We start from the raw sequence: 23,991 nt of genomic DNA, 5'->3' as shown, positions 1-23,991 counted from the left end.
TTAACAATTCAAGATGCTCTTTGATTAGGTTCTTCGCTTTCTTTTAACCTTATCCTGTAAATATTATATTCAAGGGAATCGAAATTAAAGCTCTTTTAAGTGTACGTTGTTTTAAATTAAACATTTTCTTTGAAAGTATCATCTATCTGCTATTAAAGCCTACACTATATTTTACTATTTTTAAAGCACTCAGAGCAAATAGAGAAAGTATCTATGACAAGATATCCGAAAAAGATAGTGTGATTGTGTTCTAATGTGAGTGTACTGTTGAATAATGAAATCCTATTTCTCTAAAACAGTAGGTATTAATGATGGCCAGGTTCAAAGTTATAATTCAGAAATTTAAAACATTATGAGGAGTTTCATCGAATTCATTTATTGTGTATTAGGAACTTCTTTGTTATTCACGATAACGCTTCCTACGTTATCGTTTTTAATTAACATGTTAATTCAAATTCTAATATTTTTATTCAAAATAAGATTCAAAATCAATTATTGAACGTCAAAAACTACCACCCATTCAAAATAGACTGCCTCAGACCTGAGAAGAACGGGCGCAAGAAACTCAGCGAGATTTTTTAAATAAAAATATGGATTACAATGTAATATCGCACAATAAACATTTATAAGAACCTGAGGGTGTTCGCTTCATTCCCAGTCTGTAGTATCATTAAGAAAATCGTTTATGCTATAGTAACCTGTCCCAAGCAAACGTTTTTTAACAATTCTTTTAAATTGCGTAAAACATTTGCTTTTTAAATTTTCTGCGGCGTCTTTCTTCTATTGCATATTTTCTATTCTTCCGAATAAAATACTAACTCGACTTAACCGAGTAGTACGCATAACGAGTTTATATTTCTAATCATGTAGTAGGCTAATGTAACAAGTAATTTTCCTTAAAAATTATGAAGTAAATTATTAACTAAGTTATTATAATTGAATTTGGTAGAACTCACCTTTCTTATGAAACGAATTGCAGCTTTGTGCCTCGGCGTTAAAGTCACGCAGCGTGGCTCATCGTCCTCGTCTGCACCAAAATCCAATTAAAGTTAATTATGAACGCAGATTGTCGTGATTACTTGGATTTTAACCATTTGTCTTTCAAAATTTATCATCTAAATTGCTATTCTTGGAAGATCTAATCGCATTATTTCACTGACGTACATCAATATTGAAATAAATTAATGAAGATTAGTAGGTAGAATAAAAAACCGTTTTAATGATCAGTAAACACTTATTGCTAATAAATATGTAAAGCTGACTATTTAATTGAAATGAATTTTACTGAAAGTCTCTACATCTTACTTTATGTATCCCATTTGGATCTCTTTTAAGAGTTTTACTAATCCTAGCTATCCTTCATTTGTACATAATTTAGTATACCTGTTTGTCATTGTAAAACGTCTCATAAAATAGTAACTCTATCACCCGGACTATTTGTTATTCTAAGCCATTTGGATAGTCGAGGATCCGGATGTAAGATAATGTTGGTACATATAATATAATTTTTCAAGTTCAGTTATGTTTAATCGAAAATAAAGCCTAACCAAAAATTTAATATCTTAAACTTATCTACAAAAATGTACCTTTTAATATGATTGTACTAAGAATCACCATTTGTACTAAAAGTTAAATGAGTTACTATCTCCATGATATGAACATTTTTTTCCACATACGAATATATACATACTCAGGCACTTTATATAAGAAATAATTTGACAAAAGTCCCTAATCTTACCATGGTTGCTAAGGAATTTATTTAAGGTGAAAGTTGATAGTTTTATATTTTATCAATTTACCTCGGAAGCGGTAAGTTTTATCAAAAATATAGCCCCCACAATAATTGTAGATCATAAAAGTAAATATAAAACAACAAAATCAAATATATTGTGATATTTAATAACTGTTAATATACCTACTAAATACAGCCTTCATCATAATTTGATATCGATAAAAAATACCTTTGAGTAGGCACTGTAGTGTATGGATTGATGAATGGATCTTTTATTTTTATTAGGTCTAGGATTTACGCACAGAATGTTTTTTCCCCAACACATAACATGTTTTTTATAAGGGGCGACACGAGCAGGACGTTCAGCTGATGGTAATTGATACGTCCTGCCCATCACAATACTGTGTCACTCAGGATTCGATTCGAAATGGCGATGTATGAGTTTTTGCGTCTACGTTTTTCTTCTTCGTTCTTCAATTTCCTGTTGTTAGTTTGTATGCAGTAAATATTTCCAAAAAATTTGGAAACTGACATGACATGAAATACTTATGCAAGAGGTCTAGAAAATCGGTTCTCTTCTGTATTTTGATCATTTTTCTCATGACTGATACTTCAGAGAAACTGAAAACTGTTACGACGAATCACAAATATTAAATATACGACGCTGCCCCGAGGCAATGAGATGACGCGACGTAAAAATCTCATCAAACTGAATGGCACCGCACAAAATATTTCTAAACTTTAAATTCTTCTTGAATTTTATAAAATGACTAAGTATTCAATTCTATCCATATTATTGTAATAAAATATATAAAAATTTTCGTTACATTATGAATTTCATTGATTATGAAAATACCGGTAACTCATTCTTACCTAGGTTACGTTCTTCTCTAAGCTTCTCTTACACCTATTAGAGAGAGTAGCTCGCAAAACTTCTACGGTATTATTAAGAAATATAATTTAAACATGGCTTAGACACGTGTTTTGTTAGACAGTAACCTGACTATAACAACGTTAGTGACAACAAAACAATGTTTAGCTTGTGTTTAACTGAAACGTAGTTAAGCACAACATAAACTGAAATGTACAGGAATAATTAAAGGAACGGAACGTTATTATTGACAGCTGTCATCATATCAAAATCAATATGAATATTATTTATCCGTTAGACACACCTTAGACGAGCTTCGACTCGTGTTTAAATATAAGCAATATCTAAAGATTTTTGAACGCTAAACAGCAGAAAGGCATAGATTTCTAATAGAACTCTTTAAAACAAGTATTCAACACATGTTTAACTTTGTAATAACACAGTTAAGTTATTATATATAATTATTTTGACACACCGTAAGCGTTACCATCAATAACTTGTATCTATACAGTAACCCCCTTATTCATAATAGTATGCTAAATTAAAGCATTGCTAATTCTTACTCTGTCTTCTTCTATTGACCTAAGTCAGAATGAGAAAAAACACTACTTAGCAGCTGTTTTAAGTTAGCGGACCATTATGAATAAGGCGGTAAGTAACAGTCTTCGATTGAAACCCTGAAAGGCATTGTAAAATATGCAAAGTATCGTGAACAAAAGAAGTCCCAAAAATGCAGACATAACAACGTTTCTAATAACCAACTTGTCACTCATTCAATTCTTTGTAGTTATTTTTGGTGGGAAATGTCACTAGAAAAGTGAGCCCACAAAATACTGGTGAAGCTGAATATCGCCACGACCTAGATCTTTGTAAAATTTAATTAAATTGTGAATCCAGTTAGATTTGACACGCCGCGGCGCCTTTTAAAATAAATATAACGACTGAGTTAAATTGGCTCTTTTAAATCTAATTCACGATTTAGGACCTTAATTTAATTCATTTAGTCAAATTTACTTTTACTTATCAATTAAATAAATTTTAATATGGTCTTGAGGAGTTTTGCGCCCTTAACGGCCGTTTCCAATATACTTTCTACAGATAGCGATAAATAACTAACTTCTACAGTCAGTAATTAGCTGTCAATAATCTGAAACTGTCCCAATATACCCGATAAGTCATTCTTATCGTCTTATATTGGCAAGCGTGAATTGCAATTTCCATACAAACTTCTATCGCTGGTAAGCTATACGTCCTCCCATTGACAGACAGCGTGTACGGAAAAGCTAAGTTACCATCGATAAGTTTATTGTGACAGAAAAGTCAACGATGGTCACAATTTTTATGTCAAGTGGGCAACAACCGGGGATAGACTGAATATTGGGAACGGTCGTTAGTGGATAAGTGTTGACATTTTATCAATACTACATACAAGAGAGCAAAACTTATTTATTCCTAGTAATACAAAACCGAATACCATTTATTTATTTAAAAAAAGATTCTCTCTTGACACAAGGTCTTTTCCAACTTGTTTAGTCTTTGAGAAAATGGAATTGACTCGAGAAAATTCTAGAGCGATGATTTATTATGACTTTCGAAGTGGTTTAACACAAAAACAGTGTGTTGACCGGATGATTTCTGCGTTTGGTGATAAAGCCCCATCCAAATCCACAATTTATCACTGGTTTGCTGAATTTCAACGTGGGCGTGTCAAGCTCAGTGATGATCCCCGTCAAGGTCGTCCAAAAACTGCAGTCACCAAAGAAAACGTTGATGCTGTGCGTAAGCTGATTGAGGAAGATCGACATGTGACATAACGCGAAATTCAGGCAACTTTAGACATTGGCATGAGTCAAATACGAATAATCTTGCATGAACATTTAGGTGTAAAAAAGTTGTTTTCCCGATGGATACCGCATTTGCTCTGTGAAGAGCAAAAAGCGGCTCGCGTGACTTGCTGCGTTTATCATTGCACAAATTACTTTATTTACGAATCTAGTTGTTAATGAAAATTAAGAAGGATTGGGTAAAATAGCCCAGCTAATGAAAATTAAGATCTTATATAATCTTATATGAAATATCTTATGTGAAACCATAAAAAACAATTGAGTTTAGATTTATCCTCTATTTTGCGCAATTCACGCACACTGTGTTAAAGTGTCATACAAATCGCGAGTGTGGAGACCTAGCTAGACCTAGCTTGTCACGCACACTATAGTATGAAACCTGGCCTGTTCTTATCGGTTGTCTAACAGCAAAGGGACTCTATCTAGACGAATAAATTATCCAAGCACTAACTTCATCAACGGTAACAGCAAAAATTTCGCACCTTATGCATCTCTCAAGTCCCAAGTCCGAAAACCACTTGACCGCTATTTTATCACAAAAATAATTTGCAGACTTCTTTCAATCAAACTAAGAAAATTATTAAGAGGCGATCAGGAAATTAAAAATATCAAATCGGGATTATTTATGTGCTAGGGGAAACATGTTCTAACAGAAACATCTCGTACAGTACTTTGGTATTGATGTGACAACTGCCGTTCTATTTGAAGGCAGTTGTCGCTGGCAGTAAATTTGTAAGTAAATCAAATTTAGCGGACAAAAGTGTTATATACGTTATTTTCTTGTTTGGCTATAGTATGCAGCTTATCGCAAAGAGAAACAAGGTTGTTACAGTTTATACACAGACTATGATCCATATATCAAAGATTCAGATAAAAAAACTTATGTATTATTTTTGTTCCAAGTAGGAGATATTACATAATAATATTAAAATTACTTAAAATATTAACTAGAGGCGAAAATGATAGTTTGTCAATAAATGTCATATTCTGGTCAATCTATAAAGTGTTCTGGCCAGAATATTATAGAGAAATTGTTGCCCAAAATGTTCAAAAATAAATATAAGCTTTAGTAAGCGTCGACGGCATAATAGGTTGAACAGTTGTCTCTCACCACGGATCTCCCAGTTCGATCCTCGCCCGCCACGTTACCAATGTGTTTCCGATTTTCGAATTCATGAACCTGCTTAATACGATTTCTCACAAAATACGCCATTTTACGCCAGTCCCTTCAACTTAAGACATGTTTTCATACATTTCTTTACGTTTAATACGATTCGTCATCCCGTTAAATACGCCAAAAACGGAAGATCCAGAACCCCTGATACTGCAGGATTTTTTTCTGGATATTCTTCCATTTACTTTAGTGAAAAAGCTCAAGAATATAGGTCAAGTAAAATATGGTCGATGTATTCAAAGATGTACTAAAATAAAATAAAGCATTTCTTACGAAGTAATCACGTGGATTTCAGACAAAGAAATTCAAAGTTCTTACTAAAAATATATTTATTGAATCTACAAAATATCCCCCAAATGACAGATGCTTGTGGAAGAACGTAGGTAAAGCTTACGAAATAATATAGCATTTTATTATTCGAATGCCTTAAAATTGTTTTTATCAATTATTACTTATTTAATTTTGATATTGGAAATAAAAAGAACCGTACACAAAACATTGCAGATAGATAAGTTCTGATACTATAGTTATATGATAATGAGATATTAATTAAAATATCATCATCAGCATCGTCAAGCTTTGCAAAGGAAACCAAAACAGAAATCATAAAGAGCAATCATCATCAGAGAGCATTGAAGATATGAGACTCTCATTCTGTGATATCGTGAATATATCTTTGCCCTATAAAATTCGCGACGAATCGCTTACTTGCTGTTACAGTGTGAAAATAGGAACTTACTGTTATAGTTTCAAAATTGGAGCTTGCTGTTCATGTATAAAAATAGGAACTAGTTGTTATAGTTTCAAAATAGGAGCTTGCTGTTACAGTATAAAAATAGGAACTTGCTGTTATAGTTTCAAAATAGGAGCTTGCTGTTACAGTATAAAAATAGGAACTTGCTGTTATAGTTTCAAAATAGGAGCTTGCTGTTACAGTATAAAAATAGAAACTTGCTGTTATAGTTTCAAAATAGGAGCTTGCTGTTACAATATTAATATAGGAACTTGCTGTTATAGTTCCAAATAGGAATTTGCTGTTATAGTTTCAAAATAGGAGCTTGCTGTTACAATATTAATATAGGAACTTGCTGTTATAGTTTCAAAATAGGAATTTGCTGTTATAGTTTCAAAATAGGAGCTTGCTGTTACAATATTAATATAGGAACTTGCTGTTATAGTTTCAAAATAGGAATTTGCTGTTATAGTTTCAAAATAGGAATTTGCTGTTATAGTTTCAAAATAGGAGCTTGCTGTTACAATATTAATATAGGAACTTGCTGTTATAGTTTCAAAATAGGAATTTGCTGTTATAGTTTCAAAATAGGAGCTTGCTGTTATAATATTAATATAGGAACTTGCTGTTACAGTTTCAAAATAGGAATTTGCTGTTATAGTTTCAAAATAGGAGCTTGCTGTTACAATATTAATATAGGAACTTGCTGTTATAGTTTCAAAATAGGAATTTGCTGTTATAGTTTCAAAATAGGAGCTTGCTGTTACAATATTAATATAGGAACTTGCTGTTATAGTTTCAAAATGGGAATTTGCTGTTATAGTTTCAAAATAGGAGCTTGCTGTTACAATATTAATATAGGAACTTGCTGTTATAGTTTCAAAATAGGAGATTGCTGTTACAATATTAATATAGGAACTTGCTGTTATAGTTTCAAAATAGGAATTTGCTGTTATAGTTTCAAAATAGGAGCTTGCTGTTACAATATTAATATAGGAACTTGCTGTTACAGTTTCAAAATAGGAATTTGCTGTTATAGTTTCAAAATAGGAGCTTGCTGTTACAATATTAATATAGGAACTTGCTGTTATAGTTTCAAAATAGGAATTTGCTGTTATAGTTTCAAAATAGGAGCTTGCTGTTACAATATTAATATAGGAACTTGCTGTTATAGTTTCAAAATGGGAATTTGCTGTTATAGTTTCAAAATAGGAGCTTGCTGTTACAATATTAATATAGGAACTTGCTGCTATAGTTTCAAAATAGGAATTTGCTGTTATAGTTTCAAAATAGGAGCTTGCTGTTACAATATTAATATAGGAACTTGCTGTTATAGTTTCAAAATAGGAATTTGCTGTTATAGTTTCAAAATAGGAGATTGCTGTTACAATATTAATATAGGAACTTGCTGTTATAGTTTCAAAATAGGAATTTGCTGTTATAGTTTCAAAATAGGAGCTTGCTGTTACAATATTAATATAGGAACTTGCTGTTATAGTTTCAAAATGGGAATTTGCTGTTATAGTTTCAAAATAGGAGCTTGCTGTTACAATATTAATATAGGAACTTGCTGCTATAGTTTCAAAATAGGAATTTGCTGTTATAGTTTCAAAATAGGAGCTTGCTGTTACAATATTAATATAGGAACTTGCTGTTATAGTTTCAAAATAGGAATTTGCTGTTATAGTTTCAAAATAGGAGATTGCTGTTACAATATTAATATAGGAACTTGCTGTTATAGTTTCAAAATAGGAATTTGCTGTTATAGTTTCAAAATAGGAGCTTGCTGTTACAATATTAATATAGGAACTTGCTGTTATAGTTTCAAAATAGGAGCTTGCTGTTACAATATTAATATAGGAACTTGCTGTTATAGTTTCAAAATAGGAATTTGCTGTTACAGTATTAAAATAGGAACTTGCTGTTACAGTATTCAAGCTTATCGTTACAGTATATAAATATAAGAAGATCTTGTCGTTGGGAATAATAAGTAACAGTTAGGGCCATCAGTAGAAAAATGGCATAATATATTTATCATTAAAACTGATATCATTAAGGCTGATTTAATAGAACATCTGCGACTCTTCTAGCAAATTTACTAAATTAAACTTTACGGTGATTGGAAATTGTACACTATGGGTGGAGGTTATACGTGGGTAACACTGAAAATGTATAGAACTGGCCAGAAACATTGTTAATGAAAACTTTTTTGAATTTCAATTTTAGAACTCTTTGGTAACTTAATTTAGTATTTTGCTTTCATTTGTCATTTGTTTTTGTTTATTGGCGGCAAAGATGCGGAGTGACCTATCAGCAGGTACAGGCAAGCCTAGGCATTGGTATGAGTCAAGTTCAAAAAATATTACACGCACATTTAGGCGTCAGGAAGCTTTGTACCAGATGGATTCCCCATACTTTAACCGACGACGAGAAACACCTTCGCATGGACTGGTATCGCCAAATGTTAGATAAGTTCAACGGCGGTGACTCAAATGTTGTATTTGACATCGTCACAGGTGATGAAAGCTATATATTGCTTCGAACCCGAAACCAAAAGACAATCAGGTCAGTGGGTGATTCCTTTCGAGGATCGGCCAAATAAGGTAAAGAAAGGAAGAAGTCAAGGAAAAAAGATGATTGCCTCATTCTTTGGTCGGAAAGGTCATTTCGCGATAGTTGTGCTAGAAGATGGAAGGACAGTTACTGGAGACTGGTATGTAAATCGCTGTTTGCCTGTTGTCTTGGAAAAAATTTGACAGCAGCGCCCTCGAAGCAGATGCCTCCTTCACCACGACAATCCTTCAGCGCACTCCGCAAAACGGGCTGTTGAATATTTGACTACGGCAGGTGTCTAGATAATGAGTCATTCACCATACAATCCTGACCTGGCGCCCTGCGACTTTTATGTATTCCCAAGAACTAAAGATAAAATTCGAGGTATTCCCTTTACGAGCCCTGAAGATGCGGTTAAAGCGTACGAAAATGCCATAGAAGAGACCCATAAGGAAGAATGGGCCCACTGCTTTTCTCAGTGGTTCCACCGAATGCGACGATGTACAGAGAGGAACGGAGATTGCTTCGAAAAACAATAAAAGTATTGGCCACTTTCTACATTAAGCCGCTTTTCATTTTCTAAACATTTTCAATGTTACCTAGATAAAAAAGCTCCGTCTAATACCTATTGCTGATTAACAATTAGATATGTAAGGTTCGATTATTATGACGCTGCGTCATCGCCGTGGCCGTTCGCATGCGACAATAACCAATATTGAAACCCCAACCACAACTACATTGCAGTCTCCTATTTTCACTACAGGCCAGTCCACATTCCGTCAATTAACAGAAACAAATTTCAAATGAAATTATTTTAAAATAACATACATACATCAAATTAGTCATTAGATTTATGAAATTAGTCATCATTGTAATCACTATGTATCAAATTGGGATAAAATGAAATTTCAGTATTAAGGTGCATTGAGCCGTCGGCTTCGGCTTCGGTCTACAAATTGTACTCTCGTAGAAATTGCTAACTGTCTCCCCTTGGTAAATAATATATCTACTAATAATGCTGTTCAAAAGAAGATAGTTAATTATATCATATCAATACCTAAGCTTGTTTATCTAGCAATCCGTAACATAAACCGCATTATGATACCTCGAGTATTATAAACACAAGTGGTTATCACGTTTCAAGAAGCCGGCGCCGGGTTTGGCGCCAAAACAGCTCAGCGTCGTGATCGTGTTGGCATTTAAAGGGTTAAATAAAGTAGTTTTGACATAAAGTTTTACTATAATTCATATTTAATTTGATTATTTGAATCTTAATAATATATAATCACGTAGTCATTTCACAAAATCTGATATCTTGGTAAATATCAGGCCATGAAATAAAATATAGTTAATATAATCATCCTCTGCTAGTTTTCATTTTTAAGCCTCCTCTAAAAAGAAGAAATGCTTCGTTGTACATCTGTCTGTCTATTAAACAATTTTTAACATAACTTTTTAAATACATCGTATCATTATAGTTGATAGTATTTATTCAGTACGGAACCCTTAGTATGCAAGATAGACACGTACTAGTCATCTTACTGTTATATCATGCTTAAAAAGTTGAGAAAGTAAGTCAATATTATGTTGTATACTTATTTTACCTATTCTGTCATAATAACATATAATTATATTGCATAACTGTAAAATATGCCTATTTCTGCCGTGAAGCAGTAATGTGTAAGCATTACTGTGTTTCGGCCTGACGGGCGCCGTAGCTAGTGAAATTACTGGGCAAATGAGACTTAACATCTTATGTCTCAAGGTGACGAGCGCAATTGTGGTGCCGCTCAGAATTTTTGAGTTTTTCAAGAATCCTGAGCGGCACTGCATTGTAATGGGCAGGGCGTATCAATTACAATCAGCTGAACGTCCTGCTCGTTTCGTCCCTTATTATCATAAAAAAAAAAATAAGTTACACAAAAAATCAGTTTCTTTGATTAAAATAAACATTTTGGCAAAACTTGAATTTATTAATTTTGTTTTGTATGTTATTCAAAGAAAAGTTAGTCGCGCCCGATTGGTAAATTTCAAATTCAAATTATAATAATTTTATTCAAAATCAAAAATTATCACCCGTTCAAAAAAGACTGCCTCAGACCTGAGAAGAATGGGTGGAAGAAACTCAGCGGGCTTTTTTTATAAAAATATGGAATGTAATATCGTACAATAAACATTTATAATTAGAGAGCCTGTGTGTGCTCGCTTCATTACCAGTCTGTGGTATCATTAAGAAAATCGTTAATGCTATAGTAACCTTTCCCACCTAAACTTTTTTTTAAATTTCGTAACACATTTGTTTTGAACATTTTCTGGGATCATATTGTAGAAGCATATACATCGCCCAATAAAAGACTTACTAACTCGACCTAACCGAGTAGTAGGCATAACAAGTTTATGTTTGCTCCTCGTGTTAACATTATGATTGTCACAGTTTCTAATAATAATATTAAGTAATATGATTGAACGCTTTGTTTGCTCTACACCAACCCAACATTATATGAACCAAAACCTAGTTATCCAGTTTACGAGTGTCGGCGTAGGTCACATTCGAACAATAACTCCCCAACTAAACTAGATAACTGAATTGATGGTGGAGGTGTTCGTTTGAACAACTCAATTCATTTCATAAACAATATATTCCATTGTCAAAATGCTTATAAATTACGTTAAAAAATAGTAACACATTTATTTAAATAAAATACATTTTAAAGGATTAAATCACGTGTAATTGTAACTGTATTTTTACATTAGGTATAGGCGAAAAAATTTTACTTTAAATAATATGTTATTTTTTTAAAAATGAATACCCTCACTTCTGGGATTAATTACACAAATTAGATTTTATTTAAATATAATTTTTTTTTATTTGAAAGAGCGACATCTCAAGTCTTTTTACTTATATGCAAATATTAGGGTTATCAACTGTAAAGTAGATCCTGAATAAGAGATATCAAGATTTATGAAAGATACGTCACTCGAACGGTTGGCTTCCACTGAAGAGCGAGTGAGAAATTTCGGATTAAATAAACATTAATAAAAATATAACATTTCCGCAAAAACCTAATGTGGGAGGCTCCTTCGCACAGGAAGCCGGCCAGATTATGGGAACCACAACGGCGCCTATTTCTGCTGTGAAGCAGTAATGTGTAAGCATTACTGTGTTTCGGTCTGAAGGGCGCCGTAGCTAGTGAAATTACTGGGCAAATGAGGCTTAACATCTTATGTCTCAAGGTGACGAGCGCAATTGTAGTGCCGCTCAGAATTTTTGGGTTTTTCGGGAATCCTGAGCGGCACTGCGTTGTAATGGGCATGGCGTATCAATTACCATCAGCTGAACGTCCTGCTCGTCTCGTCCCTCATTATCATAAACAAAAAAAAATGTAAAAATACAGCAACAAATAATACTTTTAGAAAGTATTTTATTTAAATAAATGTGTTATATGTTAATCATAGAAAATACTATAAAAATAATAATAATAGCACTAAATTCTAAAGTTATTCATATTATAACAACACAAAATGTAACTATTATTGTTTTAGTACGTATTCATAGAGCAGTATTAACACAAATTAATTTAATTGACACACAAGGAACATCTAGCACAAACTTATGTTACACTTACTTCATTACATATATGTTATAGTATCACAGTTCACACATTGCTTTTCCAGATACATTATGTAATTGAACTAACATGTTATTTAAAAAAAATTGATGATATCTAATAAAAACCACATGCATCTTCCTAATTTCTTAGAAAGTGAACGATTATGAATAAATCACACATTGAGACAAACTAACACACATTTAAGCATGGATATTTCGCCTGTGTTGAATTTTAGATCTCTGTAGCGAATGAATATCCAAGCACATAGTTAATTACATGTATTTCAATATTAAAATGCAAAACAAATTAAACATATACAGGTAAAACTGCTACAAAGGGTTAGTATCGTATCAATCTTATGTTATTTTTAGTTCGGACAGAAATGAAAGGACTTCACGAACATTTACTAGAAGAAGATGTAAAGGTGTTAAGGACTGCGTAGACATCGCTACGAAAGCGGTAGGTGCGAGCAGGTCGGCAGACGAAGAGATTTCTTAGTTGTAATATTACTTATAGCCGCTTTGGTCTTACCGTCAGAGTTTCTCTTGGAGAGCGCCGTCTCAACCACAGAATCGTCGCTGAAGGAAGGGTTCATGGGACGTTGAACGCGCCCTGTGCGTGCACTCGAGTTGCCTGCCAACCCATACATAGGCATACTTCAACAATGGACTACCTACCCAACTTTGTACTTCGTTTTCAAAACGATTTATTTCACGACTAGAATACGTTTTTTTTTAATGTAGCGAGTGCTTAGGTTGTTATTCATTAAGTATTAAAAGTATCTAACTACGTGTATTAGATTTTATTTGAATTATTTAACATCTCGACTAATATATTACTATTTATCAAAAGCTCAAGTTTAATTTGCAAATATTATGCTTAGAGTTATAGAAAAAGTGCAAATTCTGAATGATATTGCTTGTATAATTTCTTTATAACACTGCATAAAGTAGGTACCACCTTAATAATAAGGTCAATGCAGTGGTTGTTAATGTCTAAGCAAACGATCGATCCATTTGTTATCTCTTTCTTACCCAGGTGTTAGTGTGAGCCTAGTAGAAGGCTTTCGTAAACAGTATAAAATGCGCTAGAAAATCGAATATGAATTGTATACGTACAACGCACTGATTAAATCTAACTTGAAATATATAAAAAAGATCGTACTTTCCGAGTGTTGTTAACGTCCGCAGTGCACATAAAATGTGTCTACAGAACGGAGATTTACGACCGCATGCCCCAATATATAAACAATTAATTCAACATAAAGATATGGGTTAAGTTTCTTTATGGTTTTCCTATTTTTACAATATACAAAACACAAAATACAATATTAAATTACAGTTACTAAACGTTTGAAGATCGTTTATTAAAAAGTATTATTTACCAAGTTCTGTTAGTCGCGTATCTATTCAAATATACTCAAATACAAAACCAATATTCTACTTTCTGATGCAAAATGTACATGACTATTTACACAATTTTATACTTACAATTAAATACATGACGGTTAAGTGATAGGTATATATACATTTCATAATTGTTATTGGTAAGATAACCTTAAGACTCATTTACATTATGTCTCACTTTCCTTATCAGCTACCTGGCATGCAAAAATAAATGCAAAGCGGTGTAACTTATTTAATTACAATAATCATAAAAAGTAAGCTTTCATTAAGCCATTCCACTTGAATATTAGTAAATCGGGAAATTCATTGTGTGAACCGCGTTCAAGGTATAATGCAAAACAGGTAAATAGCATTGGTTTTTTCATAAGTTATTACAAAACCTACTCGTCTACACAAGCACTGAACGCGAAGAACGCATTAGATTTAAGCAACTTTCTCTCTTGTTGTCGTTCAATACATCAGTAAATATGAAAAAGCTGCAAATGGCGTAATCGTAGGAGTTCTCGAAGCAAATTACTACGCGGGTGCAAGTTGTATTTCAAACGTGAAAAATAGAAGGAAACAGAAGACCAGAAGATAATTAGCAATGGTGTCACGAGCATAGGTATGCAGCCATCATGATCGGACGTTTGGCAACATCCAATACCAACATTGGCACGCCCGCTTGACTCTAGATCATGTAGTAAAATACATTTTGGGAAGATTGACTAAATAGGAGTTTAATAATAAACGTAGCGTATTTGACTTTATTTGACATGCCATGGTGCCGTCTAAAAGATGTATATCAAAACCTTGAAAGCAGCTTTTCCAACAATGAAGTAGACAACACGCACCCTCCCCGCCTGATGTGCGAGTATCTATGAAACAGGGCAATATCATGTCAACCACCATTATACCAAAACAATAAAGTCATTGTAGGTATTTGTTGTGATTTGTGTAAGTATATTTCATGAGTGAACTGTTGCTTTTGCCAATAATCAAATCCACGTATTCGACGAGGGTGCCGCGTAATGGATATGTAACAAACTTTTGTAACCTTGATTTGTTTAAGTCACAATTGTGATAGTACCTAAATACTTATACATTAGTGCGTTCAAGGCCACTGCAAACCTAAAATACTATATTATTGTTGGTATATTAATGAACAAACGAAACGTCTTCAATTAGAACGTGTAAATCGGTTATATATTTGTTTGTTTAGATTGTTTGACGGACTAGCAACGTTTGTATTTAAACAAGCCGATGTTTATAGTAGTGTGTGATTCGCCGTTGTTACTATATATTGTAGTTTCACATATTTATTATTGGTATTCGAGAAATTTGAAAGAGTATTATTTTAGTGCTTGTGAGTTCACATGAAGTAAGTCGTGTACGTAAAGTTCTACATCACATCACAGTCATAACAAGTTGTGTTACGTCAATTATGCTTACCGAGATTCTCAGCGCTGGCGTTGACGTCGTATCGATGGACTGGCTTTGAGTGTGGCGCGGGGGAATGAACGGAAGTACTTTTGTGTCGGCGAATCGTCGGCAATCGCGACACAAAGGATGCATTGTTCTTGAATGATGCACTCATAACCCGGCTGTCAAAAGTATACCGTTGTCATTATTTTGTACACACATGGGGATAATTAGCTCAGTAGGTTGCAAATTACAATATATTGCTTCCTTTATTAACTGTAGCGCGTGCTCTGTTTACTGAAGCCAGGCTCAATCTCACGAAATGCTACTTCACTGTTATGTCTAATTTAGTAGATAGATAACATACAAAATTGTGGTGATATTATCAGTAATTCGCAATTTTATTTCAGAGTAATCTTAATAATAAGGCAAACAAAAGGAGATGGCAGAATACGTCGGTATAAGAGTGGACTAGGCTTTGCACAGGAAGCCGGCTAGGTTATGGGTACCACAACGGCGCCTATTTCTGCCGTGAAGCAGAAATAGGTAAACATTACTGTTTCGGTCTAATGGGCGCTGTAGCTAGTGAAATTACTGGGAAAATGAGACTTAACATCTTATATCTCAAAGTGACGAGCGCCACTGTAGTGCCGCTCAGAATTGTTGGGTTTTTTAAAAATCCTGAGCGTCACTATATTGTAATGGGCATGTCGCATCAATGACCATCAGGTGAACGTCCTGCTCGTCTTTTCCCTTATTTTCATAAAAAAGTTAAAAAACGTAAATTAGCAGTTAGCATAACCTAAGACTAAATTATTATTTAATCGAAATCAATTTAGGTGGATATTTTTTTTTTATTTAATAAAAAAGTGGTCGAAGTAGCCATAATAATTCAACCTCATTGACCTATAAACGCGCGCACTGCGGTGTGGCCCTGTCCTTTATTTTTGTGTCCCTCAAAGGTGATTTCCTAATTTATCATGTCTCTAGAGAACAATTTTATCTACCAACAAAGAACGATCTTATAAATGCTCTTTTTTACGACTTAGCTTGTAAGAAGCTTTCCCTTTAATTTCAATAACCTACAGTAAAAAATTGAGTAAAGCTCATTTAAATTGTAAATGTAATAGAAAGGTTTTTTATATAACAAGATATTTTAAATCTAATTTTAGTATAATAATATTGACACACTTTTTACACAAATTATCTTGCCCCAAGTTAGCATATATAGGCTGTGTTATGGGTTACAAGACAACGATATATTTAATACAATATACTTACTTAAACATACATAAATTCATATAAACATACATAAATACATTTAAACATCGGAAACAAACATCCATATTCATCATATAAATGCTTGCACCTACCGGGATTCGAACCCGGGACCTCTAGCTTAGTAGGTAGGATCGCTAACCACTCGGCTATACAGGTCGTCAAACACACACAGTATAGTACACACGGTGTACATATATAGATATATTTTAAGTGATTGCTATTGAGGGTAGAGGTAAAAAGGTAATTACTATAAAAGGCTGATAAGTATCATAAAATATAAAGCAGGGCTATGAAGGTCAAGACTTGATCAATTTCTACGTTTTCTTTAACTATATTTACATTTTATGTGACGTTATCTAAATTTTTTTTATGGAATAGGAGGACAAACGAGCGTACGGGTCACCTGGTGTTAAGTGATCACCGCCGCCCACATTCTCTTGCAACACCAGAGGAATAACAAGAGCGTTGCCGGCCTAATCTATAAAAATCATTTATTTGCCAAATATATAAAATTTAACACTATAACTGTTCTTTCTGAAGTTAGCAATTACAAAAAAAAGATTAAACTACCCTCAAATCAAATCAAAATCACTTTAATCATACAGGTCACGGAAATGATACTTATTAAATTAATTTTTTTTTTCTTATTGAATCTACTTGCTACTTTTTTTTTATGGAATAGGAGGACAAACGAGCGTACGGGTCACCTGTTGTTAAGTGATCACCGCCGCCCACAATCTCTTGCAACACCGGAGGAAACACAGGAGCGTTGCCGGCCTTTAAGGAAGTTGTACGCGCTTTTTTTGAAGGTACCCATGTCGTATCGTCCCTGAAACACCGCATAAGGAAGCTCATTCCACAGCTTTGTAGTACGTGGAAGAAAGCTCCTTGAAAACCGCACTGTGGAGGACCGCCACACATCCAGATGGTGAGGATGATATCCTAACTTGTGGCGTGTCGTGCGAAGGTGGAATTCGGCGGCAGGAATCAGGTTAAACAGCTCTTCGGAACACTCCCCGTGATAAATGCGGTAGAAGACACACAATGAAGCGACGTCTCTACGCAACGCCAAGTGATCCAGCCGTTCACAGAGCACTGGGTCCCCGACAATTCGAGCTGCTCTGCGTTGCACGCGGTCAAATGGATCGAGCTGATACTGGGGTGCGCCAGACCAGAGATGACAGCAATACTCCATGTGTGGCCGGACCTGCGCTTTGTAGAGCGCTAGTATGTGGGCCGGCTTGAAGTATTGCCGTGCTCTATTAATGACGCCCAGTTTCTTTGAAGCCAATTTGGCTTTGCCTTCCAGATGACCACGAAATTGGCAATCGCTCGAGATTTCAAGAAAAGCGCGTACACCTTCCTTAAAGGCCGGCAACGCTCTTGTGATTCCTCTGGTGTTGCAGGAGAGTGTGGGCGGCGGTGATCACTTAACACCAGGTGACCCGTACGCTCGTTTGTCCTCCTATTCCATAAAAAAAAAAAAAAAAAAAAGACCCAGTATTCCGATACTAGGCGCGGCTTTAAGAAAAGTGTTCTCGAAGAGCGGTGATACGACAAATGGGGTTTTTTTGGTGGTAAACGCGCAAACTTGAGTCTTCTGGGGGTTAAATTGGACAAGGTTCAATTTACCCCATTCCGCGACCTTCTCAAGAGAGGACTCGATAGAAGACACAAGTTTCTCCCGGCACTGGTCGACGATTTCCCGAGAGAGGCCTGCATGGCCAGTGTATACGGCATCACCAGTGCTATCGTCTGCATAGCAATGAATGTTGGAGGTGTCCAACATATCATTGATATGCAGAAGAAACAGCGTGGGAGACAGCACACAGCTTTGGGGCACTCCAGCATTCACGGGCTTCGGGTTCGAGCAATATCCGACGACAACGACCTGTATGCTGCGCCCAGTGAGGAAGCTGGAGGTCCACTTGCACAAGCTCTCGGGAAGCCCAAATGATGGAAGTTTGGATAGGAGCGCCTTGTGCCATACACGATCAAAGGCCTTCGCTATATCCAGGCTAACTGCCAGGCCTTCCTCCTTGCTTTCAATAGCCGCTGCCCATCTATGTGTTAGGTATACCAGAAGATCACCTGCCGACCGACCATGGCGAAACCCGTATTGTCAGTCGTTGATCAACTGGTGACCCTCTATATATACCAAGAGCTGACGGCTAATTATGCTCTCCATGATTTTGGAGAGCAGGGAGGTAATAGCAATAGGCCTGTAGTTTGCCGGATCCGAACTGTCTCCTTTTTTTTGGATCGGATGGACAAGGGCTGACTTCCATGAGTCAGGGACTACGCCTTTAGAATAAGAGTGCCGGAATAAACGCGTTAGCACCGGCGTCAACTCAGGGGCACACGTTCTAAGCACAATTGGAGAAATGCTATCCAGCCCGCTCGACTTTCTGACGTCCAACGAAAACAGAGCTCGCCTTACAGTTTTCTGTCTGAACTGTACTTCAGGCATAGAGCTCTGACACCACGGGATGGTCGGCGGTGTTTTTCCGTTGTCGTCAAGAGTCGAGTTGGAGGCGAAAAGAGTGCACAAGAGATCGGCTTTCTCTTCTGCCGTATGGGCCAAAGCCACTTTACTTTGTAAAGGGTTGAGCTAATGAGAAGAAGTAGCAAGAAAGTCTCTCATTTATAAAACGTATGTGTTTTTATAATTCAGTAGGTACTTTCTGTGTTTATTAGAACTTATCGCTGTTAAAAAAAAACCTACATACAAATACATTTTTTTTATAGATTCACGAATTCTACTAAGCATATTAAAAAAATTCAAATTGATACCTGGTTTGAGGACTAGGTAGAGGAATCTGGTGAATTTTCCAAGTGGCCACACTCATGGAATGCTCATCAGCGGCGTAGCACCTCCAAAGAGCTTGGATTAATGTAGCAGCCGGTTGACGTCTTCTGATCATATGTTTCTGTCTTTGTTGTTGCTGTACTTTGAGAGCGAATCCCGACCCTAGTATACCCTTTCGGGAGACAATAAAATACCTTCATAATAATATTCATACAATTTTATAATAATACTAGCTGACCCAGCAAACGTTGTATTGCCGATATCAAAATCGCGATACAAAAGTTACTGTTGATCGTAGATGGGTGAAAATTTGAAGTTGTATGTAATTTTAATGCTGACTCATAATCAAACTTAACCACCACACAGGTGGACCACCCTTAACATTTAGGGGGATGAAAAACCTACGCAATATGCTCTCAAAATTTCATGAGAATTGGTCAAGCCGTTTCGGAGGAGTTCAAAGTTTAACACAATGACACGAGAATTTTATATATTAGATAAATAGCATTTTCTTTTACTAACGCGAGTGTTACACATTTAAATAAAACACTTTTAAAGGATTAAAACGCGTGTAATTGTAACTGTGTTTTTGTTGGGGACTGTCCGAAAACGAAATCTGGAAAGGTCTTGAAACGGTCGGGTTAACTAAAATAAAAATGTAACTTTTACCCAAAAATCTAATGTAAAAACACAGGCACAATTTAGCGCGTTTTAATCCTTTAAAATTGTGTTACTTAAGTAATATCAATAATTATTAATTACTAGGTGACCCGGCAGACTTCGTACTGCCTCAATGCCTCAATAAAAGACCTAAAAATTTGTATAAAATTGTATAAAATAAACTTAAAACAAAGAAAAGGAATCTTTTTTAAACCATGTTTAAAGGAATTTCATTTTTTACCTCCTAAGAAAGTTCGAAAGATATAAAAATTCTAATTAGTTGTTCATTTTGAACTATTATTTTTATTTGATTTCTGAACGGCGCACGGGGGACACATTAAAGGAAATCAAAATTGTTGTTTTTATTTAATTCCGAGGATTTTCATATTTATACAACCTTTTAAACCTTCCCTGGGCTTCCACAAATAATTCAAGACCAAAATTAGCCAAATCGGACCAGCCGTTCTCGAGTTTTAGCGAGACTAACGAACAGCAATTCATTTCTCAATTCAATTCATCTTAATTATTATTATGTCCATGTTCTTCACTTTCAATAAATATTCAGTGCATTTGCAGTGTAAACTAAAAAGGATTATGTAAACTTGTTAGTTAAATTTTTATTTAGGCTAATGTTAGTTAAAATGTTTATATAATGAGATATTTTTATGATTAATTATGAGTATGTTGTACGAACTCTTTAAATGTATACAAACTAATCTAAATATTATATAAAAATGAATTGCTGTTCGTTAGTCTCGCTAAAACTCGAGAACGGCTGGACCGATTTGGCTAATTTTGGTCTTGAATTATTTGTGGAAGTCCAGAGAAGGTTTAAAAGGTGAATAAATAGGAAAATGCTGCTAAATTAAATAAAAACAACAGATTTGTTTTTCCTTTGATGTGTCCATACATAATTTCTATGAGAGAATTTATTGACGCACGGTTTGATAGTTCTGCTGTGAAACAATTTCATTACGACAGCAGGGTGCATATTTTACAAAGTAATTTTTGATGTTATGATATATTATTGACAAATTCAAATAAAAACATTATTTTATTTATTATATACAGAACAACGTCTGTCGGGTCAGCTAGTATAGTATAATTATATAGACAGCCTAGTGAAACTAAGAAAAAAACGATTCGCTCGATTGTGTGAAACATGCAGTCATTGATAGATTGACAGATGACGGCTATAATCTTGCAAAAAAACGGAGATAGCTGAAATCCACTACGTTCTAAGCAATTGTTCGCTTTCCAACTTAGCCGGAATATACTTCTTCGCCAATCGGAATACTGGAATTACTACTATTTCAAACTTATGTCTAATGACTGCACGTTTCATACTAAACTAAATTTGAATTTTTATTTAGGCAATCCCGCCTCCACATCCTCTTTGAGACAGTATTGTGCCTGATGTGATAAAATACCACGATGGTAGTTTATTTTGAAACATGTTAAAACAAAATTCATATTAATGATAAAAATATTAAAAATTATAATTAGATCATTCAATACCTTATTTCTAGAAGATAAACAGATTTACTTTAGATTTTTTAATGTATATTGTCATTTCCAGTTTATTCCATATAGCAGAATGGTTAGTAACCCTGACTACTAAGCTAGAGGTCCCGGGTTCGAATCCCGGTAGGTGCAATCATTTATAATATGATACATATGGATATTTGTTTCCGAGTCATGGATGTTTATATGTATTAATGTATGTTTAAGTAAGTATATTGTATTAAATATATCGTTGTCTTGTACCCATAGTGCAGGCTATGCCTAGTTTGGGGCAAGATAATTTGTGTAAAAGTGTGTCAATATTATAATTATTTTTTTTATCAGTTACTTGCGTTTAAATTGTGAAACAATAATTGCCTAACAAAAGCCTTAACAAAAAAAATTATATTGAATGAATTTATTCATGCCTAAAATCTGTTATACCTCATATTAACACGAGTCACGAACACGAATTGAAATTTCCATCAGAAAGCGTAATCTGTGGTTTATGGAAAATTGACTTTATCGAAAATACTTTTTAAATAATATATTGTTGTGTGGTAAATATTGTGCGCCAAAATAACTGGAATAAATCGGGACACGCAATGTGCTGTCATTGTAGTGTTATGAAAGTTATTAGATATGTACCTACTCTTAGGTTATAGATTGGTCTCCGCTACACTCCAACTAGATAACGCAAGCGTACAAATAAAAGTTTAAAACAAAATTATATGAACGACGCGGGACTCGAACCCACAATCTCTCGCGTTCCGTGGGAGTGCTCTTCCAACTGAGCTAATCTTTGCTAATAATTGAAACTAAAAACCGGGCCTAAGAGCCGGAATACTACAAGAAGTATGAATGACACTGGGATCACATATCATCAGTAAGTATTTTGTATTTTATTAATTTCAATGTAAAATAACACGAAGCGTATGTTACAAAATTTTACAGATGCCACTGAGTGATGTTAAAATAAGAATAATAATTTTAAAATAGTTGAACTATTATCTTTTCAAGTAAAGCGTGTTTTTTAGTTTTTTTTTTAAACTATTTATATTATTACGGCAATTTTATATTGTAGTGTGTATTGGCTATTTGTAATGATGCTTGTGTGCGTGGCATTTTGACACTCAATGGCATCTTTGAAATTTAGTAACTTATATACGCTTCGTGTTATTTTACATTGAAATTAATAACATACAAAATACTTAATCATAATAATATGTGATCCCAGTGTCTTTCTTATTTCTTGTAGTATTATTTTAACAAAGTTTTATTACGCAACCCGGCATTTTAGTTTCAATTATTAGCAAAGATTAACAAAACCTGTGGCAAGTCACACATTATTCAAGATTGGCTCGAGCACGCCCACTTGGGCGTAGTATTAGTCATAACACTTTGCGACTACGCCTGCGGTATCTAGTTGGAGCGAAGCGGAGCAATCCTTAATCTAAGAATCTGTATGTATGTATAAATTATATGTATTAATTACATTAAGATATAAGACGTCAAGCAGACATCTGTGTAATAAATTATTAAGTAAGTAGGTTAAATAAAAAAAATAATGGAGCCAAGTCTAATCGAATTAGTGATAAGGAGTAATTATTAACTTCTATAATTGTTTTTATGAGAAAAGTATAAGAAAATGCTCAAGAAGACTCTACAGGATATAAGTGTTATATTTTTAATACTTTCAAAAAAAAATTTCTATGAATTACATAACTGAGAAAAATAGTTTATTTTTAACAAAACTAGATAGGTAATATGTGTTAAACACTGAATCACAATTTTAAATTAACAATGTCAACATATTATCTCCATACTGGATAACAATTTTGGAATAAATTTACATTATTGCATAGGGAATGAAATATTCGAGCTACTAAATCGGCGTTATTGAAAATAAATATTTAATAAAAAAAATCTAAATAAATTTATCTATATGAAATTACTTAAGTAATAATAATATAATTATATAATATTGACACACTTTTACAAAAATTATCTTGTTAATTTATTCTATGAGTACAAGACAACAATATATTTAATACAATATATTTTCTTAAACTTACATAAACACCTATAAACATCCATGACTTGGAAACAAACATTCATACTCATCATAAAAATGTTTGCAACTACCGGGATTCGAACCCGGGACCTCTAACTAACTCCTCTCTCCTGTAACTGAGTAAGCAAGGTCACTAACCACTGGGCTATAAGTAATTGTGTAGTTTCTCCAAGGATTTATAATGAACTACTCACAGCGGGAAGAGCAAAGAAAGAAATCCCAAGTAATGCGCAGAATGAAGCGATGAACTTTCCCTGCCAGGTCTGCGGAACCATGTCGCCGTACCCCACGGTGCACAGCGTGATCTGACGAAATGTACACTTCTTGAGTAATACTCAC

General features: G+C 34.3%; 1 protein-coding gene across 2 annotated transcripts in view; it reads right to left on the bottom strand.

Moving 5' to 3' along the window:
* Nucleotides 1–23,991, bottom strand: part of LOC126966311 (potassium voltage-gated channel subfamily KQT member 1) — a 105,165-nt gene that overhangs the window by 8,110 nt on the left and 73,064 nt on the right. For both annotated transcript variants that reach the window (XM_050810284.1, XM_050810285.1), the window contains 5 exons: nucleotides 23,847–23,957; nucleotides 19,400–19,587; nucleotides 15,356–15,507; nucleotides 13,050–13,151; nucleotides 957–1,027 (listed from right to left, as the gene is read on the bottom strand). In XM_050810284.1, coding sequence (XP_050666241.1) covers nucleotides 957–1,027; nucleotides 13,050–13,151; nucleotides 15,356–15,507; nucleotides 19,400–19,587; nucleotides 23,847–23,957 — 624 coding nt within the window. The remainder of the gene's footprint in view (nucleotides 1–956; nucleotides 1,028–13,049; nucleotides 13,152–15,355; nucleotides 15,508–19,399; nucleotides 19,588–23,846; nucleotides 23,958–23,991) is intronic.

Source organism: Leptidea sinapis, chromosome 10 (genome assembly GCF_905404315.1).
Source record: "Leptidea sinapis chromosome 10, ilLepSina1.1, whole genome shotgun sequence".
Lineage (NCBI taxonomy): Eukaryota > Metazoa > Arthropoda > Insecta > Lepidoptera > Pieridae > Leptidea > Leptidea sinapis.
This window is presented reverse-complemented; position numbering and strand designations above follow the sequence as displayed.